At 42.8% G+C, this 18,930-nt stretch overlaps 1 protein-coding gene across 1 annotated transcript in view; it reads left to right on the top strand.

Annotated features, from left to right (window-relative positions):
- The window catches only part of FAM186A (family with sequence similarity 186 member A), an 83,480-nt gene that overhangs the window by 41,245 nt on the left and 23,305 nt on the right, over positions 1 to 18,930 (top strand). Inside the window, exons 4-8 of the mRNA XM_070370114.1 lie at positions 7,275 to 9,721; positions 10,088 to 10,375; positions 10,937 to 10,966; positions 11,075 to 12,547; positions 12,677 to 14,499. Of these exons, the coding sequence (XP_070226215.1) occupies positions 7,275 to 9,721; positions 10,088 to 10,375; positions 10,937 to 10,966; positions 11,075 to 12,547; positions 12,677 to 14,499 (6,061 nt within the window). The remainder of the gene's footprint in view (positions 1 to 7,274; positions 9,722 to 10,087; positions 10,376 to 10,936; positions 10,967 to 11,074; positions 12,548 to 12,676; positions 14,500 to 18,930) is intronic.

Below are 18,930 nucleotides of genomic sequence, written 5' to 3'. Positions count from 1 at the left end.
TTGAATGCAGAGTTCCAAAGAATAGCAAGGAGAGATAAGAAAGCCTTCCTCAGCAATCAGTGCAAAGAAATAGAGGAAAACAATAGAATGGGAAAGTCTAGAGATCTCTTCAAGAAAATTAGAGATACCAAGGGAACATTTCATGCAAAAATGGGCACAATAAAGGACAGAAATGTTATGGACCTAACAGAAGCAGAAGATATTAAGAAGAGGTGGCAAGAATACACAGAAGAACTGTACAAAAAAGATCTTCACAATCCAGATAATTACCATGGTGTGATCACCATGAGCCAGACATTCTGGAATGCAAAGTCAAGTGGGCCTTAGAAAGCATCACTATGAACAAAGCTAGTGGAGGTGATGGAATTCCAGCTGAGCTATTTAAAATCCTAAAAGATGATGCTGTGAAAGCACTGCACTCAATATGTCAGCAAATTTGGAAAACTCAGCAGTGGCCACAGGACTGGAAAAGGTCAGTTTTCACTCAAATCCCAAAGAAAGGCAATGCCAAAGAATGCTCAAACACACAATTGCACTCATCTCACACACTAGTAACATAATGCTCAAAATTCTCCAAGCCAGGCTTCAACAGTATGTGAACCATGAACTTCCAGATGTTCAAGCTGGATTTAGAAAAGGCAGAGGAACCAGAGATCAAATTGGCAACATCCGTTGGATCATCAAAAAAGCCAGAGAGTTCCAGAAAAATATCTACTTCTGCTTTATTGACTATGCTAAAGCCTTTGACTGTGTGAACCACAGCAAACTCTGGAAAATTCTTAAAGTGATGGGAATACCAGACCACCTGACCTGCCTCTTGAGAAATCTGTATGCAGGTCAGGAAGCAACAGTTAGAACTGGACGTGGAACAACAGACTGGTTCCAAATCAGGAAAGGAGTATGTCAAGGCTGTATATTGTCACCCTGCTTATTTAACTTATATGAAGAGGACATCATACGAAATGCTGGGCTGGAGGAAGCACAAGCTGGAATCAAGATTGCCAGGAGAAATATCAATAACCTCAGATATGCAGATGACACCACCCTTATGGCAGAAAGTGAAGAGAACTAAAGAGTCTCTTGGTAAAAGTGAAAGAGAGTGAAAAAGTTAGCTTAAAACTCAACATTCAGAAAACTAAGATCATGGCATCTGGTCCTGTCACTTCATGGCAAATAGATGGGGAAACAGTGGAAACAGTGGCTGACTTTATTTTGGGGGGCTCCAAAATCACTGCAGATGGTGATTGCAGCCATGAAATTAAAAGATGCTTGCTCCTTGGAAGATAAGTTATGACCAACCTAGACAGCATATTAAAAAGCAGAGATATTACTTTGCCAAAAAAGGTCCATCTAGTCAAAGCTTTGGTTTTTCCAGTAGTCATGTATGGATGTGAGAGTTGGACTATAAACAAAGCTGAGCACCAAAGAATTGATGCTTTTGAACTGTGGTGTTGGAGAAGACTCTTGAGAGTCCCTTGGACTGAAAGGAGAACAATCCAGTCCATCCTAAAGGAAATCAGTCCTGAATATTCATTGGAAGGACTGATGCTGAAGCTGAAACCCTAATACTTCGGCCACCTGATGCAAAGAACTGACTCATTTGTAAAGACCCTGATTCTGGGAAAGATTGAAGGTGGGAGGAGAAGGGGATGACAGAGGATGAGATGGTTGGATGGCATTACCAACTCAATAGACATGAGTTTGAGTAAACTCCGGGAGTTGGTAATAGACAGGGAGGCCTTGCATGCTGCAGTCCATGGGGTCACAAAGAGTCAGACACAACTGAGCGACTGAACTGAACTCTGTATATAAGTTAAATTAACAGGGTGACAGTATACAGTCTTGACATACTCCTTTCTCAATTTGTAACCAGTCCATTGTTCCATATCTGTTTCTAACTGTTGCTTCTTGACCTTCATACAGATTTCTCAGGAGGCAGGTAAGGTGGTCTGGAATTCCCAACTCTTGAAGAATTTTCCAGAGTTTGCTGTGGTCCACACATTCAAAGGGTTTGGAAGTCAATGAAGCAGAAGTAGATGTTTTCCTGGAGTTCTCTTGCTTTTTCAATGATCCAACGGATGTTGGCAATTTGATCTTTGGTCCCTTTGCCTTTTCAAAATCCAGCTTGAACATCTGGAAGTTCTTGGTTCACGTACTCTTAAAGCCTAGCTTGGAGAATTTGAGCATTTCTTTGCTAGCATGTAAGATGACTGCAGCTGTGCAGTAGTTTGAGCATTCTTTGGCATTGCCTTTCTTTGGGATTTGAGTGAAAACTGACCTTTTCCAGTCCTATGGCCACTGCTGAGTTTTCCACAGTTGTTAGCATATTGAGTGCAGCTCTTTAACAGCATTATTTTTACGATTTGAAATAGCTCAGCTGGAATTCCATCAGCTCAGCTAACTTTGTTCATAGTGACACTTCCTAAGGCCCACTTGACTTCGGACTCCAAGATATATGGCTCTAGGTGAGTGATCACACCATCGTGCTTATCTGGGTCATTAAGATCTTTTTTTGTATAGTTCTTCTGTGTATTCTTGCCACCTCTTCTTAATATCTTCTGCTTCTATTAGGTCCATACCATTTCTGTCCTGTATTGTGCCCATCTTTGCATGAAATGTTCCCTTGGTATCTCTAATTTTCTTGAAGAGAGCTCTAGTCTTTCCCTTCCATTGTTTTCTTGTGTTTCCTTGCACTGATCACTTAGGAAGATTTTCTTATCTCTCCTATTCTTTGGAACTCAGCGTTCAGATGGCTATATCTTTCCTTTTCTCCTTTACCTTTCATTCTCTTTTTTTTCTCAGCTATTTGTAAGTTCTCCACAGGCAACTATTTTGCCTTCTTTCATTTCTTTTTCTTGGGGATGGTTTTGATCACCACCTCCCATACAATATTATGAACCTCTGTCCATAGTTCTTCAGGCACTCTGTTTATAAACATTGGATCTAATCCCTTAAGTCTATTGTCACTTCCACTGTATATAATCATAAGTGATTTCATACAGTTTTCATGCAGTTTCATACACCACCTGAATTTTCTAGTGGTGTTTTTTCTACTTTCTTCAATTTAAGTCTGAATTTTGCAATAAGGAGTTCATGATCTGAGCCATAGTCAGATCTCAGTCTTGTTTTTGCTGACTGTATAGAGCTTCTCCATCTTTGGCTGAAAAGAATATAATCAATCTGATTTCTCTATTGACCATCTGGTGATGTCCATGTGTAGAGTCACTTCTTTTGTTGTTGGAAGAGGGTGTTTGCTGTGACCAGTGCATTCTCTTGGCAAGACTCTGTTAGCCTTTGCCCTGTTTCATTTTGTACTCCAAGGCCAGACTTTCCTGTTGCTCCAGGTATCTCTTGACCTCCTACTTTTGCATTCCAGTCCCCTATAATAAAAAGGACATCTTTCTTGGTGTTAGTTCTAGAAGGTCTCGTAGGTCTTCATAGAACCGTTCAGCTTCAGCTTTTTCGGCATTAGTGGTTGGTGCATAGACTTGGATTACCGTGATGCTGAATGATTTGCTTTGGAAACAGAGATCATTCTGTCATTTTTGAGACTGCACCCAAGTACTGTGGTTATTGTTAGTATAATTGAATCTAAGATGTGTTGCTTATATTTGGATCTTTTGGGTTTTTTAAAAAAATACAATCTGACAATCTCTGACTTTTAGCTCAGTTCAGTTCAGTCATGTCCAACTCTGCAAACCCATGGACTGCAGTAAGACAGGGTTCCCTGTCTATCACCAACTCCCAGAGTTTACTCAAACTTATGTCCATTGAGTCAGTGATACTACCAAGCATCTCATACACCCTCAGTCTTTCCCAGCATCAGGGTCTTTTCAAATGAATCAGTTCTTCACATCAGGTGGCCAAAGTATTGGAGTTTCAGCTTCAGCATCAGTCCTTCCAATGAATATTCAGGACTGATTTCCTTTAGGATGGACTGGCTGGATCTCCTTGCTGTCCAAGAGACTCTCAAGAGTCTTTTTCAGCACTACAGTTAAAAAGCATCAATTATCTGGCTTTCAGCTTTCTTTATAGTTCAACTCTAGAGTTTTAGCTGGTGTGTTTAATTAATTCACATTTAATGTAATTATTGATATGGCTGGATATATATCTGCTATTTTGCTCATGTATCTTTTTTTTCCTTCTATTATTTTCTTGCCTCTGTGTTAAATAGGTATTTTCTAGTGTACCTTTTAATTCCACTTTTTCTTACATTTTCTTAGTGTTAGTTATAGGAATTGCAGTATACATCTTAAATTATCACAATCTTTTCCAGATTGGTACTAACTTAATTCCAGCGAAATATAGAATCTTTGCTCCAATAGTTCCACCCTCTTCCTCTCCTTTGTGCTTTGCCATGTACACTACATATTTAAGTCCAACAATATAGCTTTATAATTATTGTTTTATATGCTTGTCTTTTAATTAACTATGAGAGGAAAAAGAAAAAAATATTTTTGCTGTATTTTTATTTACCTACATATACTAGTGCTCTTTATTTCTTTGTGTGAAAATGCAAAATGTCAACATGAAAAAAGAATGGGAAAAAAAAAGTGACAGATTTTATTTTTGGGAGGCTCCAAAATCACAGCAGATGGTGACTGCACACCACAAAATTAAAAGATGTTTTCTCCTTGGAAGCAAAGCTATGACGAACCTAGATAGCATATTAAAAAGCAGAGACATCACTTTGCTGACAAACGTCTGCCTAGTCAAAGCTATGGTATTTTTCAGTAGTCATGTACAGATGTGAGTGCTGGACCATAAAGAAGGCTGAGTGCTGAAGAATTAGATGCTTTCGAATTATGGTGCTGGAGAAGACTGTTGAGAGTCCTTTGGACTACAAGATCAAACCAGTAAGTCCTAAAGGAAATCAGTCCTAAATATTCGTTGGAAGTTCTGATTTTGAAGCTGAAGCCCCAGTACTTTGGCCACCTGATATAAAGACCCGACTCACTGGAAAAGACCCTGATGCTGGGAGAGATTGAGGGCAGGTGGAGAAGGCGGTGACAAAGGATGAGATGGTTGGTGGCATCATCGACCCTATGAACATGAGTCTGAACAAATTTCAGGAGATAGTGAAGGACAGGGAAGCCTGGTGTGCTGCGGTTCATGGGATGGCAAAGAGTTGGACAGACTTAGCGACTGAACAACATGAGAGTTGTACATGCGTGTACTTTGGGAAGAGTGTTATTTCAGGGAATGATGTATTACCTTCTAGTAATACAGCATCAAGTTTGGTAGCTATTTTTGAAGAACAATTTTGCTGGATATGAAATTCTTGGAAAGAAATGGCAACCCACTCCAGTAATCTTGCCTGGAGAATTCCATAGACAGAAGATCCTGGGCTACAGTTCAAGGGGTCGCAAAGAGTCAGACACTACTGAGCGACTAACACACACACACACGTTATTCTTTCAGCACTTTGAATATATCATTCCCTGACTTCTGCCTCCATTGTTTCCAGTAAGAAGTAACCTACTAAATTTCCTGTGGTTCCTCTGTACTGAGTCTCCTTTGATTGTTGAGTCATTTTTCACTTTTTGCTTTAAAGATTCTTATTTTGTCTGCTTTCAACAGTTTGACTATGATGTTCCAGGTATGGCTGTTTCTGTGTTTATCCCACTTAGAATTTGCTGAGCTTCTTGAATGTGTAGATTAATGTTTTTCCACAAATTTGGAATCATTTGTCCATTATTTCTTCCAATATATTTTAAAAGTATTTTTATTTATATATTTTTAAAATTTGACTGTGGTGGGTCTTAGTTGCAGCACATGGGGTCTTCAATCTTCACTGGCGCATGGGGTATCTTTGGTTGCGGCATGCAAACTCTTAGTTGTGGAATGTAGGATCTTGTTCCCTGACAAGGGATCAAACCCAGGTCCCTTGCATTGGGAGAATAGAGTCTTAGCCGCTGGACCACAGAGAAGTCTTCTCTTCAGATATTTTAAATGCCCCTCTCTCTTCTTCTGGGAACTCTATTGCTTGTACACTGGTATGCTTGATGGTATCCCACAAATCTCTGAGACTTTGCATTTTTCTTTATTGTTTTTTCCTCCCTGTTCTTCAGATTAGACAGTCTCTAGTAATCTAGCATTAGGTTTGCTGGTTATTTTCTTCTGTCAACTCACATGTGCTGTTAAGCCCTTTTGGTGAATTTTTCATTTCCGTTGTTGTACTATTCAACTCCAATTTTTCCACTTGGTTTTCTTTAAGTTTTTTTTTTAATGTGGACAATTTTTAAAGTCTTTATTGAATCTGATGCAGTATTGCTTCTATTGTTTTACGTTCTAGTTTTTTTACCTCAAGGCTTGTGGGATCTTAGTTCCCTGATCAAGGATCAAACCCACCAGAGGACTCTTAACTACTGGACTGCCAGGGAAACCTCTGTTTTTATTTTTAAGCCTGAATTTTAGGGGTTACTTATGGTTCAGCATAGCTAAGTGGTCAGTCAATGATCAGTCAATGATCAATTAATCCAGATTGATCTAGGAAGGCTTATACTCTTTGCTAATGAATCTGTTTATGGGTTAAAGTAGTATTGTTATAATGTTGCATTGCTCCAGATCAAATCAACCCCCTCAGGCAGCAGAGTTGTCAGTCTTCACAGCCTGTTTCACTCTGGTAGAACCTATACCAGGCCATAGGGCTAGGGAGTTGGAGATGGAAGCAGCTACAAGCTAAAACATCACAGCAAGTTTTTCTTGAACTAATTCTTCTCAATCTGTTGTATGCCTCTAGTCAGTTTCCAAAGTCCTAAAATGGTTGTTTTTGGCAATTTTGCTCAGCTTTTTTCTTGCTCTTTTGGGAAAAATTTGCTGAGTTTCTTATTCAGCCATTTTGAAAATCCCTTCAAATGTTTGCCTTCTATTTTTTGTGATCCTTCTGAAACAACTAAGGTTAGCTTTGACTCAGAAAAGGGGAAAAAGAAAGATAGGAACCCATTAAAGAAAATGGAAAGCACCAAGCATAAAACCAAAGGAAAATTTTGATATTCATCCTAATCTAATCTCAAAATTGTAACCTAAAATAAGTTGAGGTCACAGCTGAGTTCTTCTCCTAAACTCTGGAAGAAGAACTTCTAGATAATTGTGGGGAAAGAGTCATTCTTTTGAAAATATTGAAAATTATTTTGGGGCCAAATTTCCCTAATGAAACTTCATTCTATATCTATCTGTTAATTTGGGCTAAATTCCTTAATCTTAAACTTAGAGCACAGCACAAAAGGAGAAATGCAATCTCATTTATGTTTTATGCTTTTTTTTTCTTCTAGCATCTAGAAGTTCTCTATGGAAATCATGGAAAGAAAGAGTTATAAAGCGACCTGCAACAGCTCATGCTTTAAGACCAGATCAGATGATTAGTGATCAATTTGCCACAAAAACAAAGGTGTCAGAAATCCAAGATATGCTTCAGGAACTCATAGGTACTGCAATGTTCAATAAACTGGAAAATAATGCTATTAAATATATATCATCAACAACAGTAAACCTTTCTAAAGCTTTGAGTACACTAAATGATGAAGTGAAAGCTATTAACCTCCATACTTCTGATATGTATACAAGTGAGACAGTTGAAAGAGAACAAGAGATTTCCCTGAAGATCATACAAGATCTCAGTAAAAGAAATGAAATGCTTCAGCAAAAACTTCGAGAAGCAGAAGAAAAATATGAACACCTTATTCGATCCAAAGTTGCAGAGCAACAAGCATTGCCCACATCAACACAGAAAGTGTTACCTGAGCCTTCTCCACAATCAGCCATTAGCCAAGCTGACACAGAAAACAGTTTAGACAGTATTTTGGCCAAAGAATTTGAAAACATGTTAGATGAGGCCCCCAAAAAAGGGACCAAAGGCTTGGGGATCAAGTGGGACTCAACTCATTTATATGCAGCCCAAGGTGAAACAACTCCAGATTTAACTGGCCAGCAGAAAAAATCTTCTGGAGAGATCACTGAAGATATGGTATCAGTGAAGAAAGGTGGTGCCTTTCAGAAAGATGGGGCTGACGAGTTCCAGTCACAGAAAAAAAAACATACAAAAGGCCCATCTGGGCAGGAGACCTCTGAATCGAATGTGAATGATAATAAAGGTAAACAGAAAGTCACAGGGACCAAACTCGATCACCACTTAGAATTACAAGCACTGGATAAGAAGAGAAAAGAAACAAAATCCTTTCCTGAAACCAAATCAAAGTCACTCACTGAATCAAAAAGTCAACATTTTCCTTCCGATTTCCCTTCTGACAAGAGCCAAGGTGGTAAAAGTGGAACAAGTGGTATACTGGAACAACGCAGGGAGGCTAAGTCCAAACATTCACGGAGTAAAAGTCAAACTTCTACAGAAAATAAAGAGGAGCTCACCACTGAGTCAATGGACAGAGATGGCAGAAATGAGATGAGTAGCACACCAGAGCCATCCAGGTTGAGCAAACTTGACCATTCCTCTGAGAAAATAAAAGGAAAGAAACACCGTATCTCTCCAGGAAGCCCTACAGGAAAAGAAGAAAAATCTGAAGAGAAAGATGTGTCAGTCTTCACGAAGAAATTCAAGTCTCTTGAACTTGCTAAATCAGGTATTCCAGATGGCGAAAGTGAGCAGAGTAACCTAGAAGAATTTCAGAAAGCCGTAGTGTCATTCCTTAAAGAGAAAACTGATAACATAGGAAAGCCCTTGGATAAAAAGACTGTGTCAAAAGAAGAGTTATTATTAAAAAGATCAGAAGTTGAGAAATTAGGAATCATAAAGGCAAAAATGGAGGAATATTTCCAAAAAGTGGCTGAAACTCTGACAAAAATCTTAAGAAAATACAAAGATATAAAAAATGAAGGACGAATTGGAGAGAAAGCTTTGAAACAAAAAAAGGCAGTCTCATTTATGCCAGAACGGCATTCTCAGGAACCAACTAGTGCAAAGTCAGAAATTAGCACCTTAATTTCACAGGAGAGGCTTGACCCACTAACTGACAATTTAATACGAATGATCTTGACCGAAATAGAAAGTGAAAGGAATGTTCCAGAAGCCTCAACAGTAGGGACAGACTCTAAAGAGAAGGAAAAACAAGAGCTAGAAAAAAGGAGGTTTGAGATGATAAATAAGAATTTGGAGAAGGAAGAGGCATGGCTCCCAGTGAAGGAGGGAAAGCAAGGGCAACAGAAAGAGAAACAGTGGCAGGAAGAAGAGGTATGGAAGGGACAGCAAAAACACGAGATACAAAAGCAGATCGAGTCAGATGAGAAGCAAAAGCAAAGACAAGAGGAGAGAGAAGGGTATCAGAAGTCAAAGCAGCAGCAGTTGGAAGCATGGAAACAAAAAACGAAACAGCAAGGTGTGCCTTTGGAGGAGGAGAAAGGACAGCAGATGATGCAGGTTCAGAAGGAAGTGAGACATCTGGAGCAAGAAAGCAGTTTGGAGAGAGAGAAGAAGCAGAAGGCAAGGAGAAAGGTAGGGGACTATGAAAGTCAGAAGCAAAAAACCGCAAAGGAGATGAAGACATACGAACAACTAGAAGAGGTGCTCAGTCAGACTTCAATCACATTGTCTCACAGGTGGGAGAGCACACAGAAAGACATGCCGCAGACACACCAAAGAAAAGATTTCATTGGGAATCTTAAGAAATTAGGGGATCTGGCCGAAGGAAAGCATCCCATTCCAATTACTACTCCCATCTCCACACAGTCCTCATCCCGTGGACCCTCTTCTGTTCCTGGAGCGTCTCTTGCAAAGTCCATCACTCTTACCTCTAGGCTTGCCCAAGCAATGGAAATTGACCTCGCTTCTGAAGAGGCCGAGGCACTGGAAACCATGGACAGCTTTAATCAGGTTCAGGCGTTGCAAAAGATGCATCACTTTGGGAGTGGCTCTCCCAAGCTCTGGGGATTCCTATTACCCCTCAGCAAGCTCAAGATCAGGGCATCATGCTCACCCCTCAGCAGGTCAAGGCCTTGAAGAACAAGCTCAGGCACCAGGGATCACTCAAACAGGCCCAGGCACTGGGACATTTAAAGAGGCTCAGGTTCAGCAGGTCCTGGCACTGGGGACTACTACACCCCTCAGCAGATCCAGGAAGTAGGGTTTGGGGCCCAGGCACTGGGGATCACTCTCACCCCTGAACAAGCTCAGGCTCCAGGGATCACTCTCACCCCTCAGCAAGCCCAAGCACTGGGGATACCTGTCACCCTTCAGCAAATTCAAGAAGTAGGTGCTTCTCTCACCCCTCAACAGGCTCAGGCACTGGGGATTCCTGTCACCCCTCAGCAGATACAGAAAGTGGGAGTTTCTCTCACCCCTCAGCAGGCCCAGGCACTGGGAATCATTCTCACCCCTGAACAAGCTCAGGCACCAGGGATCACTCTCACCCCTCAACAGGCCCAGGCACTGGGGATCATTTCACCCCTCAGCAGAAGCTCAGGCATCAATCTTACCCTCAGGGCCCAGGCACTGGGGATCACTCACCCCACAGCAGGTCCTGGACTGGGGGGCTCCTATCACCCTCAACAGGCTCAGGCTTTGGGGATTCCTATCCAGGAGGCTGAGCTCAGGCATCACTCACCCCCCCAGCAGGCCCAGGCACTGGGGATCACTCTCACCCCTGAACAAGCTCAGGCTCCAGGGATCACTCTCACCCCTCAGCAAGCCCAAGCACTGGGGAGCCACCTGGGATCACCCTTCAGCAGGCCCAATTCACTTGGGATCACTCTCACCCCTGAACAAGCTCAGGCTGGGATCACTTCTCCCACCCTCACTCTTGCCCCTGAACAGGCTCAGGCACTGGGATCACTGTCACCCCTCAGGCCCAGGCACTTTGGATCATACAGAACAAGCTCAGGCTCCAGGGATCACTCTCACCCCTCAGCAGGCCCAGGCACTGGGATCATTCTCACCCCTGAACAAGCTCAGGCACCAGGGATCACTCTCACCCCTCGGCAGGTCCAGGCACTGGGAGTTCCTGTCACCCCTCAGCAGGTTCAAGCTCAGGGCATCAATCTTACCCCTCAGCAGGCCCAGGCACTGGGGATTTCAGTCACCCCACAGCATATCCCGGATGTGGGGGCTTCTCTCACCCCTCAACAGGCTCAGGCTTTGGGGATTCCTATCACTCAGCAGGCTGAAGCTCAGGGCATCACTCTCACCCCCCAGCAAGCCCAGGCACTGGGGATCACTCTCGCCCCTGAACAAGCTCAGGCTCCAGGGATCACTCTCACTCCTCAGCAGGCCCAAGCACTTGGGATCACTCTCACCCCTGAACAAGCTCAGCCACCAGGGATCACTCTCACCCCTCAGCAGGCCCAAGCACTTGGGATCACTCTCACCCCTGAACAAGCTCAGGCTCCAGGGATCACTCTCACTCCTCAGCAGGCCCAAGTACTTGGGATCACTCTTGCCCCTGAACAAGCTCAGCCACCAGGGATCACTCTCACCCCTCAGCAGGCCCAAGCACTTGGGATCACTCTCACCCCTGAACAAGCTCAGGCTCCAGGGATCACTCTCACCCCTCAGCAGGCCCAGGCACTGGGGATCACTCTCGCCCCTGAACAAGCTCAGGTTCCAGGGATCACTCTCACCCCACAGCAGGCCCAGGCACTGGGGATCACTCTTGCCCCTGAACAAGCTCAGGCACCAGGGATCACTCTCACCCCTCAGCAGGCCCAGGCACTGGGGATCACTCTCGCCCCTGAACAAGCTCAGGCTCCAGGGATCACTCTCACCCTTCAGCAGGCCCAGGAACTAGGGATCACTCTCACCCCTGAACAAACTCAGGCTCCAGGGATCACTCTCACCCCTCAGCAGGCCCGGGCACTTGGGATCACTCTCGCCCCTAAACAAGCTCAGGCTCCAGGGATCACTCTCACCCCTCAGCAGGCCCAGGCACTGGGGATCACTCTCGCCCCTGAACAAGCTCAGGCTCCAGGGATCACTCTCACCCTTCAGCAGGCCCAGGCACTAGGGATCACTCTCACCCCTGAACAAACTCAGGCTCCAGGGATCACTCTCACCCCTCAGCAGGCCCAGGCACTTGGGATCACTCTCGCCCCTAAACAAGCTCAGGCTCCAGGGATCACTCTCACCCCTCAGCAGGCCCAGGCACTGGGGATCACTCTTGCCCCTGAACAAGCTCAGGCACCAGGGATCACTCTCACCCCTCAGCAGGCCCAGGCACTGGGGATCACTCTCGCCCCTGAACAAGCTCAGGCTCCAGGGATCACTCTCACCCTTCAGCAGGCCCAGGCACTAGGGATCACTCTCGCCCCTGAACAAGCTCAGGCTCCAGGGATCACTCTCACCCCTCAGCAGGCCCGGGCACTTGGGATCACTCTCGCCCCTGAACAAGCTCAGGCTCCAGGGATCACTCTCACCCCTCAGCAGGCCCAGGCACTTGGGACCACTCTCACCCCTGAACAAGCTCAGGCTCCAGGGATCACTCTCACCCCTCAGCAGGCCCAGGCACTGGGGATCACTCTCGCCCCTGAACAAGCTCAGGCACCAAGGATCACTCTCACCCCTCAACAGGCTCAGGCACTAGGGATTCCTATCACCCCGCAGCAGGCTGAAGCTCAGGGTCTGACTCTCACCCCTCAGCAGACCCAGGATTTGGGGATCCCTGCCACCCCTCAGGGCATTGTCTTTACCCCTCAGCAAGCCCAGGCATTGGGGATCCACATCACCCCTGAGCAGGCACAGGCTCAGGACATCACTCTTACCCCTCAGCAGTCTCAGGCACTAAGAATCCCTGTCACCATTCCACAAGCTCAGGATTTGGGGGCCCCTTTCACTTTAGGACAGGCTCAAGCATTGGGGGTTTCTCTCTCTCATGAACAGTTTGCAGAATTAGGGATTCCTCTCACCTCAGATAAAGTGTATACCTTAGAATATCCCCACATCCCAGAACAAATCCAACCTGTGGAAGCTCCTCTCACCCCAGGGGAGGCCTGGTCCTTGGGTATTACTGTTAGGTCTGTGCAGGACCTAACATCAAGAACTCCTCTCATTAAGGAGCAGCCCTTACCACCCTGGGCTAGGCCTCCTTCAGTACATACATTGAAAACTGGGATCTCTTCCATTACTGATAAATCTGTCACAAAACATGCTCCTCACATTTCTAAGGAGTCACCAGTATCATCTGCTGCTACTGCTGAGAAGTCCCCTATATTTGAGGTGCCTTCTACTCCTTTGCATATATCAAGGTTTCCTCTTAAACAAGCCCCCTCTGAGAAATTCTTGGGAATGAGGATTCCTTCAGACCCTGGGAAGCCCCTGGCACCACAGATTTCTCCTTCCTCCAGACAGACCCCAGTGTCTAAGGATCTATCAACCTCTGTTCCGTTCCCAACACCAGTTCCCAGTCCAATATCTGGGCTCTCTCCCACTCCACAGCAGCCCCTTGAACCAGAGGCCCTTCTTAGTTCTAGGCGATTCTTCATATCTAGGGACTCTATGGCTCCCCAGTCGCCTCTGATACAGAAGCCCCTTCTTGACCTCAGACAGCCCCTTATGTCTGGAGTCCCAGTCACCTTTGCACAGATTCCCCAAATCTGGGCTCCTCTGTCTCCTGGGAAGCACTTGGTTCCTGGGACCTCTTCCATCCCTCAAGAGCTCTTGAAATCTAGACCCTTAACACTCTCTGAGAAGTTTCAGGCATCCCAGACCTTTGCCACTCGTAAGCAATCTCCTGGGTTACAAGCCCCTTCTACCCTTAGGCAGCATCTGCCACCAGGGACCCTTCCTGGGCACGCTTCCCCACTATGGGTCTCTCCCACCCCTGGGCGTCCCCTGACACCGTTGACTCCCTCAACCCCTGAAAAGCCACAGAAAGGTTTGTCCTCTGCTGTCTCTGAGAAAAGGAAGAAAAGATTGTCAATTATTTCTTCTCTGAAATTGAAATCAGTATCGGTCCATCCCAGTGCTCCAAGTTTCAAGGTGATTCAAGCCCCTTTCACCACTAAGAAGTTCCAAACAGCAGAGGTCTCTGACACTTCTGAAGAAATCCAGATACCCAAAGACCCTTTTGCTGTGAAACAATTTAGAATGTTTAAGTCCCATCTCACCGATTACAAGACACCGGTATCACAAGCCCCTTATGTTGATGAGGGGACCCTTCCTGCTACTCTCATTAAGCCTGTAACGCCACTACCTTCTCTTATTACTACTCAACTACTCAAAACACGGCAGAGCTCACCTTCTGAATGGGACCAGAAATCCCAACTTCCCCCTATCAATAAGCCCTGGGTACTAACTTCAGTTTCAGATACCAAGCAACCCAAGATGATGGTGCCCACTTCCTATCCCCAAGAGCTCAAAGAACAGAACTATTTTGTTGATGTGGAGGCTCAGCGGAAGAACCTGATACTCTTAAATCAGGCCACAAAATCTTCTATACTCCCTTCACAGCTACACACAGAAGCTAGGAATCTCATAATTGAGACATTTCATACGGACAAAGTTCGGCTGGGATACCTGTTCCGCAAGTACAATGCCTATAGGCTGATCCAGCGTGCAAGGTAAATATTATGTGTCTAGTTGTCTGATTTAGTCCTGATTTCAAATATCCTCCCTCATTACTCTATCAGTATATATGTATTTGTCAGGTTAGGTATTCTAAAAGATTCTCTTATAGAAGGTTTGTAAGATGGAAGCCTATTTAAGATAGCAAAAGGAGGTATATTTTTTAGAAATAAGAAATGTCATATAACACCCATTTCACTCATATATATCTCTTGCAGAGATTCTAAAATATATTTTGAGGATCATGGTTGATCTCCAAAATATCAACTTCAAAAGTTTAGAAAGGCTTGCAGTTATTCTGAATTACTTTAATCTTGCATTTACCAAAAGACCTATGATTCTTTTTTTTTTTTTTAATTTACTTTTTATTGCAGTGAAGTTGGACAGAAGAGCTATTAAAGTGGGAGATGGCAGGCAGGTTTATGTACTTCGTGTTGCCATGGCAGCTTTGATGCTGGAGTGACCTACAGGAAACATGTTCTAGTCTTGATTTTTAAAATTGAAATTAGCCTGCCATTCTTGGCCTTTGTGTTTGAGGTTGCCAACTTATTATTTTGGGGATTTAAAAAACATTTTTTTTTATTGTAGAAATTCTTTCCCCTTTACAAAATAGTTAATTTATAATACTGTGTTATCTTATTTGGAGAATTTTTCTAACCTAAAATTACAATATGTCAAATTAAGATCTATGATAGAAAAAGCTATCATTAATTATAGGAACAATTTATGTCATTTATTCAGCAAATATTTATTGAATTCATACTATTTGGCAAGCACTGCTCTAGATGCTATGGATACAGCAGCGAATAAAACAAAGTACCCTGTTCTCATGATATTTACACTTTTGAGGACTGAATTCATTTGAAAACTAAGCCCTGGAATAACAAGGTGTAAGAGAAAGACATTCAGTGTATAGACAGAAATTCTCATTTCAAGACTGAAGTTACCTTAGAACTGTTGAAATATTTTCTACTCCATAGTGTATTCTTCTCTTCCCAGAATGAATGTTCCTAGTCTTTTAAATCTGTTTTCACACGTGAACACTATCATCCACTTGAGAATTTGAAATAACATGTTTCTGGTCATTCTCCCGTTCATGTCTTTTTTCCTTTGTTATATTAAATTAAAATATTGCATTCACCTGGTGCAGTATTTTAAAAAATACAAATAGAGTGAAAAGCCTCCTTAATAGTCTTATTCTTGGCCATTAGGCCCCTCCTTCAGGGCTACCCAGGTATTCCACCCAGAGATACTTTCTACATATGTAGCAAAGTACATAGGGTCTTTTATCCCACTCTTTATATATTTAAAAATACAATGTTTGATTTTTTCATAACAAGCTAGAATTTAGATATTAATATACAAAGAGTCTACTCATTCATTTTACAGTTTTATAGTACTCCAAAGTCTAGATTTGGAGAAGGCAATGACACCCCACTCCAGTACTTTTGCCTGGAAAATCCCATGGGCGGAGGAGCCTGGTAGGCTGCAGTCCATGGGGTCGCTAAGAGTCGGACACGACTGAGCGACTTCCCTTTCACTTTTCACTTTCATGCATTGGAGAAGGAAATGGCAACCCACTCCAGTGTTCTTGCCTGGAGAATCCCAGGGACGGGGGAGCCTGGTGGCTGCCATCTGTGGGATCACACAGAGTCGGACACGACTGAAGTGACTTAGCAGCAGTAGCAGCAAAGTCTAGATTTACCAGAATTTACTTAACCTTTGATGAGGTTAACATAACATTTATACTGTTTTTAAAAATGTACTTCAATGAACAATCTTATATATACATATGTATACATGTATGTATGTTCCTAAAAGTAGAACTTCTAAATCAAGGGTAAGCATTTTGTAATTGTGATAAATTTTTGTCAAATTGTTCTCCAAAGAGGTTGGAACAATTTATGTATCAGTCAGTATTATAAAAGAGTATTTCCCCACAAATATTATCAACTTTTTTGTTCATTGTCAATGTAATAGATGAAATATGGCACTTTCATGCTTTCATTTGCATTACTTTTATTATAGGTTGAAGTTAAGCATCTTTTCATAGAGTTAAGAACCATCTGTATTTTATTTTCTGTGAAGATCCTATTCAAATACTTTACCCATTTTTCAACTGGGTTATCAAGTTGCTTTTTAATTAATTAATTAGTTTTAATTGGAGGCTAATTGCTTTACAATATCAAGGTGGTTTTGCCATGTATCGACATGAATCAGCCATGGGTGCACATGCATCCCCTCATCCTGAAGCCCCTTCCCACCTCCCTCCCGACTCCTCCCCCTGGGTTGTCCCAGAACACCAGCTTTGAGCGTCCTGCTTCATGCTTTGAACTTGCACTGGTCATCTGTTTTACATAGGGTAACAGACATGTTTCAGTGTTATTCTTTCAAATCATCCCACCCTCCCCTTCTTCCACATAGTCCAAAAGTCTGTTCTTTACATCTGTGTCTTTTTTGTTGTCTTACATATAGGGTTGTTGTTACTGTCTTTCTAAATTCCATATATACGTGTTAATATTCTGTATTGATGTTTCTCTTTCTGACTTACTTCACTCTGTATAATAGGCTCCAGTTTCATCCACCTCATTAGAACAGACTCAAATGTGTTCTTTTTTTGATATAGCTGAGTAATACGCCATTGTGTATATGTACCACAACTTTCTTATCCATTTGTCTGCTGATGAACATCTAGGTTGCTTCCATGTCCTGGCTATTGTAAACAGTGCTGCAATAAACATTGGGGTACATGTGTCTCTTTCAATTCTGGTTTCCTCAATGTGCATGCCCAGAAGTGGGATTGCTGGGTCATACGGCAGTTCTATTTCCAGTTTTTTATGAAATCTCCACACTGTTCTCCATAGTGGTTGTACTAGTTTGCATTCCCACCAACAGTGTAAGAGGGTTCCCTTTTCTCCATACCCTCTCCAACATTTATTGTTTGTACTTTTTGATAGCAGCCATTCTGACTGGCCTGAGATGGTACCTCATTGTGGTTTTGATTTGCATTTTTCTGATAATGAGTGATGTTGAGCATCTTTTCATGTGTTTATTAGCCATTTGTCTTCTTTGCAAAGGTGTCTCTTTAGTTTTTTTGCTCGATTTTTGATTGGGTCATTCATTTTTCTGGTATTGAGCTACATATGCTGCTTCAATATTTTGGAGATTAATTGTCAGTTGGCTTCATTCGCTATTATTTTCTCCCATTCTGAAGGCTGTCTTTTTACCTTGCTTACAGTTTCCTTTGTTGTGCAAAAGCTTTTAAGTTTAATTAGGTCCCAATTGTTTATTTTTGGTTTTATTTCTGTTGCTTTTTTAATTGATTTCTGGGACCTGTTCAAATATTGAGAAAATTAGACCCTTGTCTGTGATATAAACTACAAAACTTTCCCCGCTTGTGTTTAGACTCTCCTTTTGGTGGGTTTTGCTTTCTAAATAATTTATATTTTTATATGTTTATATTCAGTTCAGTTCAGTCGCTCAGTAGTGCCCGGCTCTTTGTGACTCCATGAACTGCAGCACACCAGGCCTCCCTGTCCATCACTAACTCTCGGAGTTTACTCAAACTTTTGTTCATTGAGTTGGTGATGCCATCCAACCATCTCATCCTCTGTCATCCCCTTCTCCTCCTGCCCTCAATTTTTCCCAGCATCAGGGTCTTTTCAAATGAGTCGGTTCTGCGCATCAGGTGGCAAAAGTATTGGAGTTTAAGCTTCAGCATCAGTCCTTCCAATGAATATTCAGGACTGATTTCCTTTAGAATGGACTGGTTGGATCTCCTTGCTGTCCAAGGGACTCTCAAGAGTCTTTTCCAATACCACAGTTCAAAAGCATCAATTCTTCAGCACTCAGCTTTGTTTATAGTCCAACTCTCACATCCATACGTAACTACTGTAAAAATCATAGCCTTGACTAGACGGACCTTTGTTGGCAAAGTAATGTCGCTGCTTTTTAATATGCTGTCTAGGTTGGTCATGACTTTCCTTCCAAGGAGTAAATGGCTTTTAATTTCATGGCTTGAATCACCATCTGCAGTGATTTTGGAGCCCCCCAAGATAAAGTCAGCCACTGATTCCACTGTTTCCCCATTTATTTGCCATGAAGTGATGGGACCAGATGCCATGATCTTAGTTTTCTGAATGTTGAACTTTAACACAACTTTTCACTCTCCTCTTTCACTTTCATCAAGAGGTTCTTTAGTTCTTCTTCACTTTCTGCCATAAGGGTGGTATCATCGGCATATCTGAAGTTATTGATATTTCTCCAGGAAATCTTGATACCAGCTTGTGCTCCCTCCAGCCCAGCGTTTCTCATGATGTACTCTGCATAGAAGTTAAATAAGCAGGGTGACAATATACAGCCTTGACGTACTCCTTTTCCTATTTGGAACCAGTCTGTTGTTCCATGTCCAGTTCTAACTGTTGCTT

The sequence above is a fragment of the Bos mutus genome, chromosome 5 (assembly GCF_027580195.1).
Source record: "Bos mutus isolate GX-2022 chromosome 5, NWIPB_WYAK_1.1, whole genome shotgun sequence".
NCBI classification, from domain to species: domain Eukaryota; kingdom Metazoa; phylum Chordata; class Mammalia; order Artiodactyla; family Bovidae; genus Bos; species Bos mutus.
Note: the sequence above shows the minus strand (reverse complement) of the source record. Positions and strands in the feature narration are given on the sequence as shown.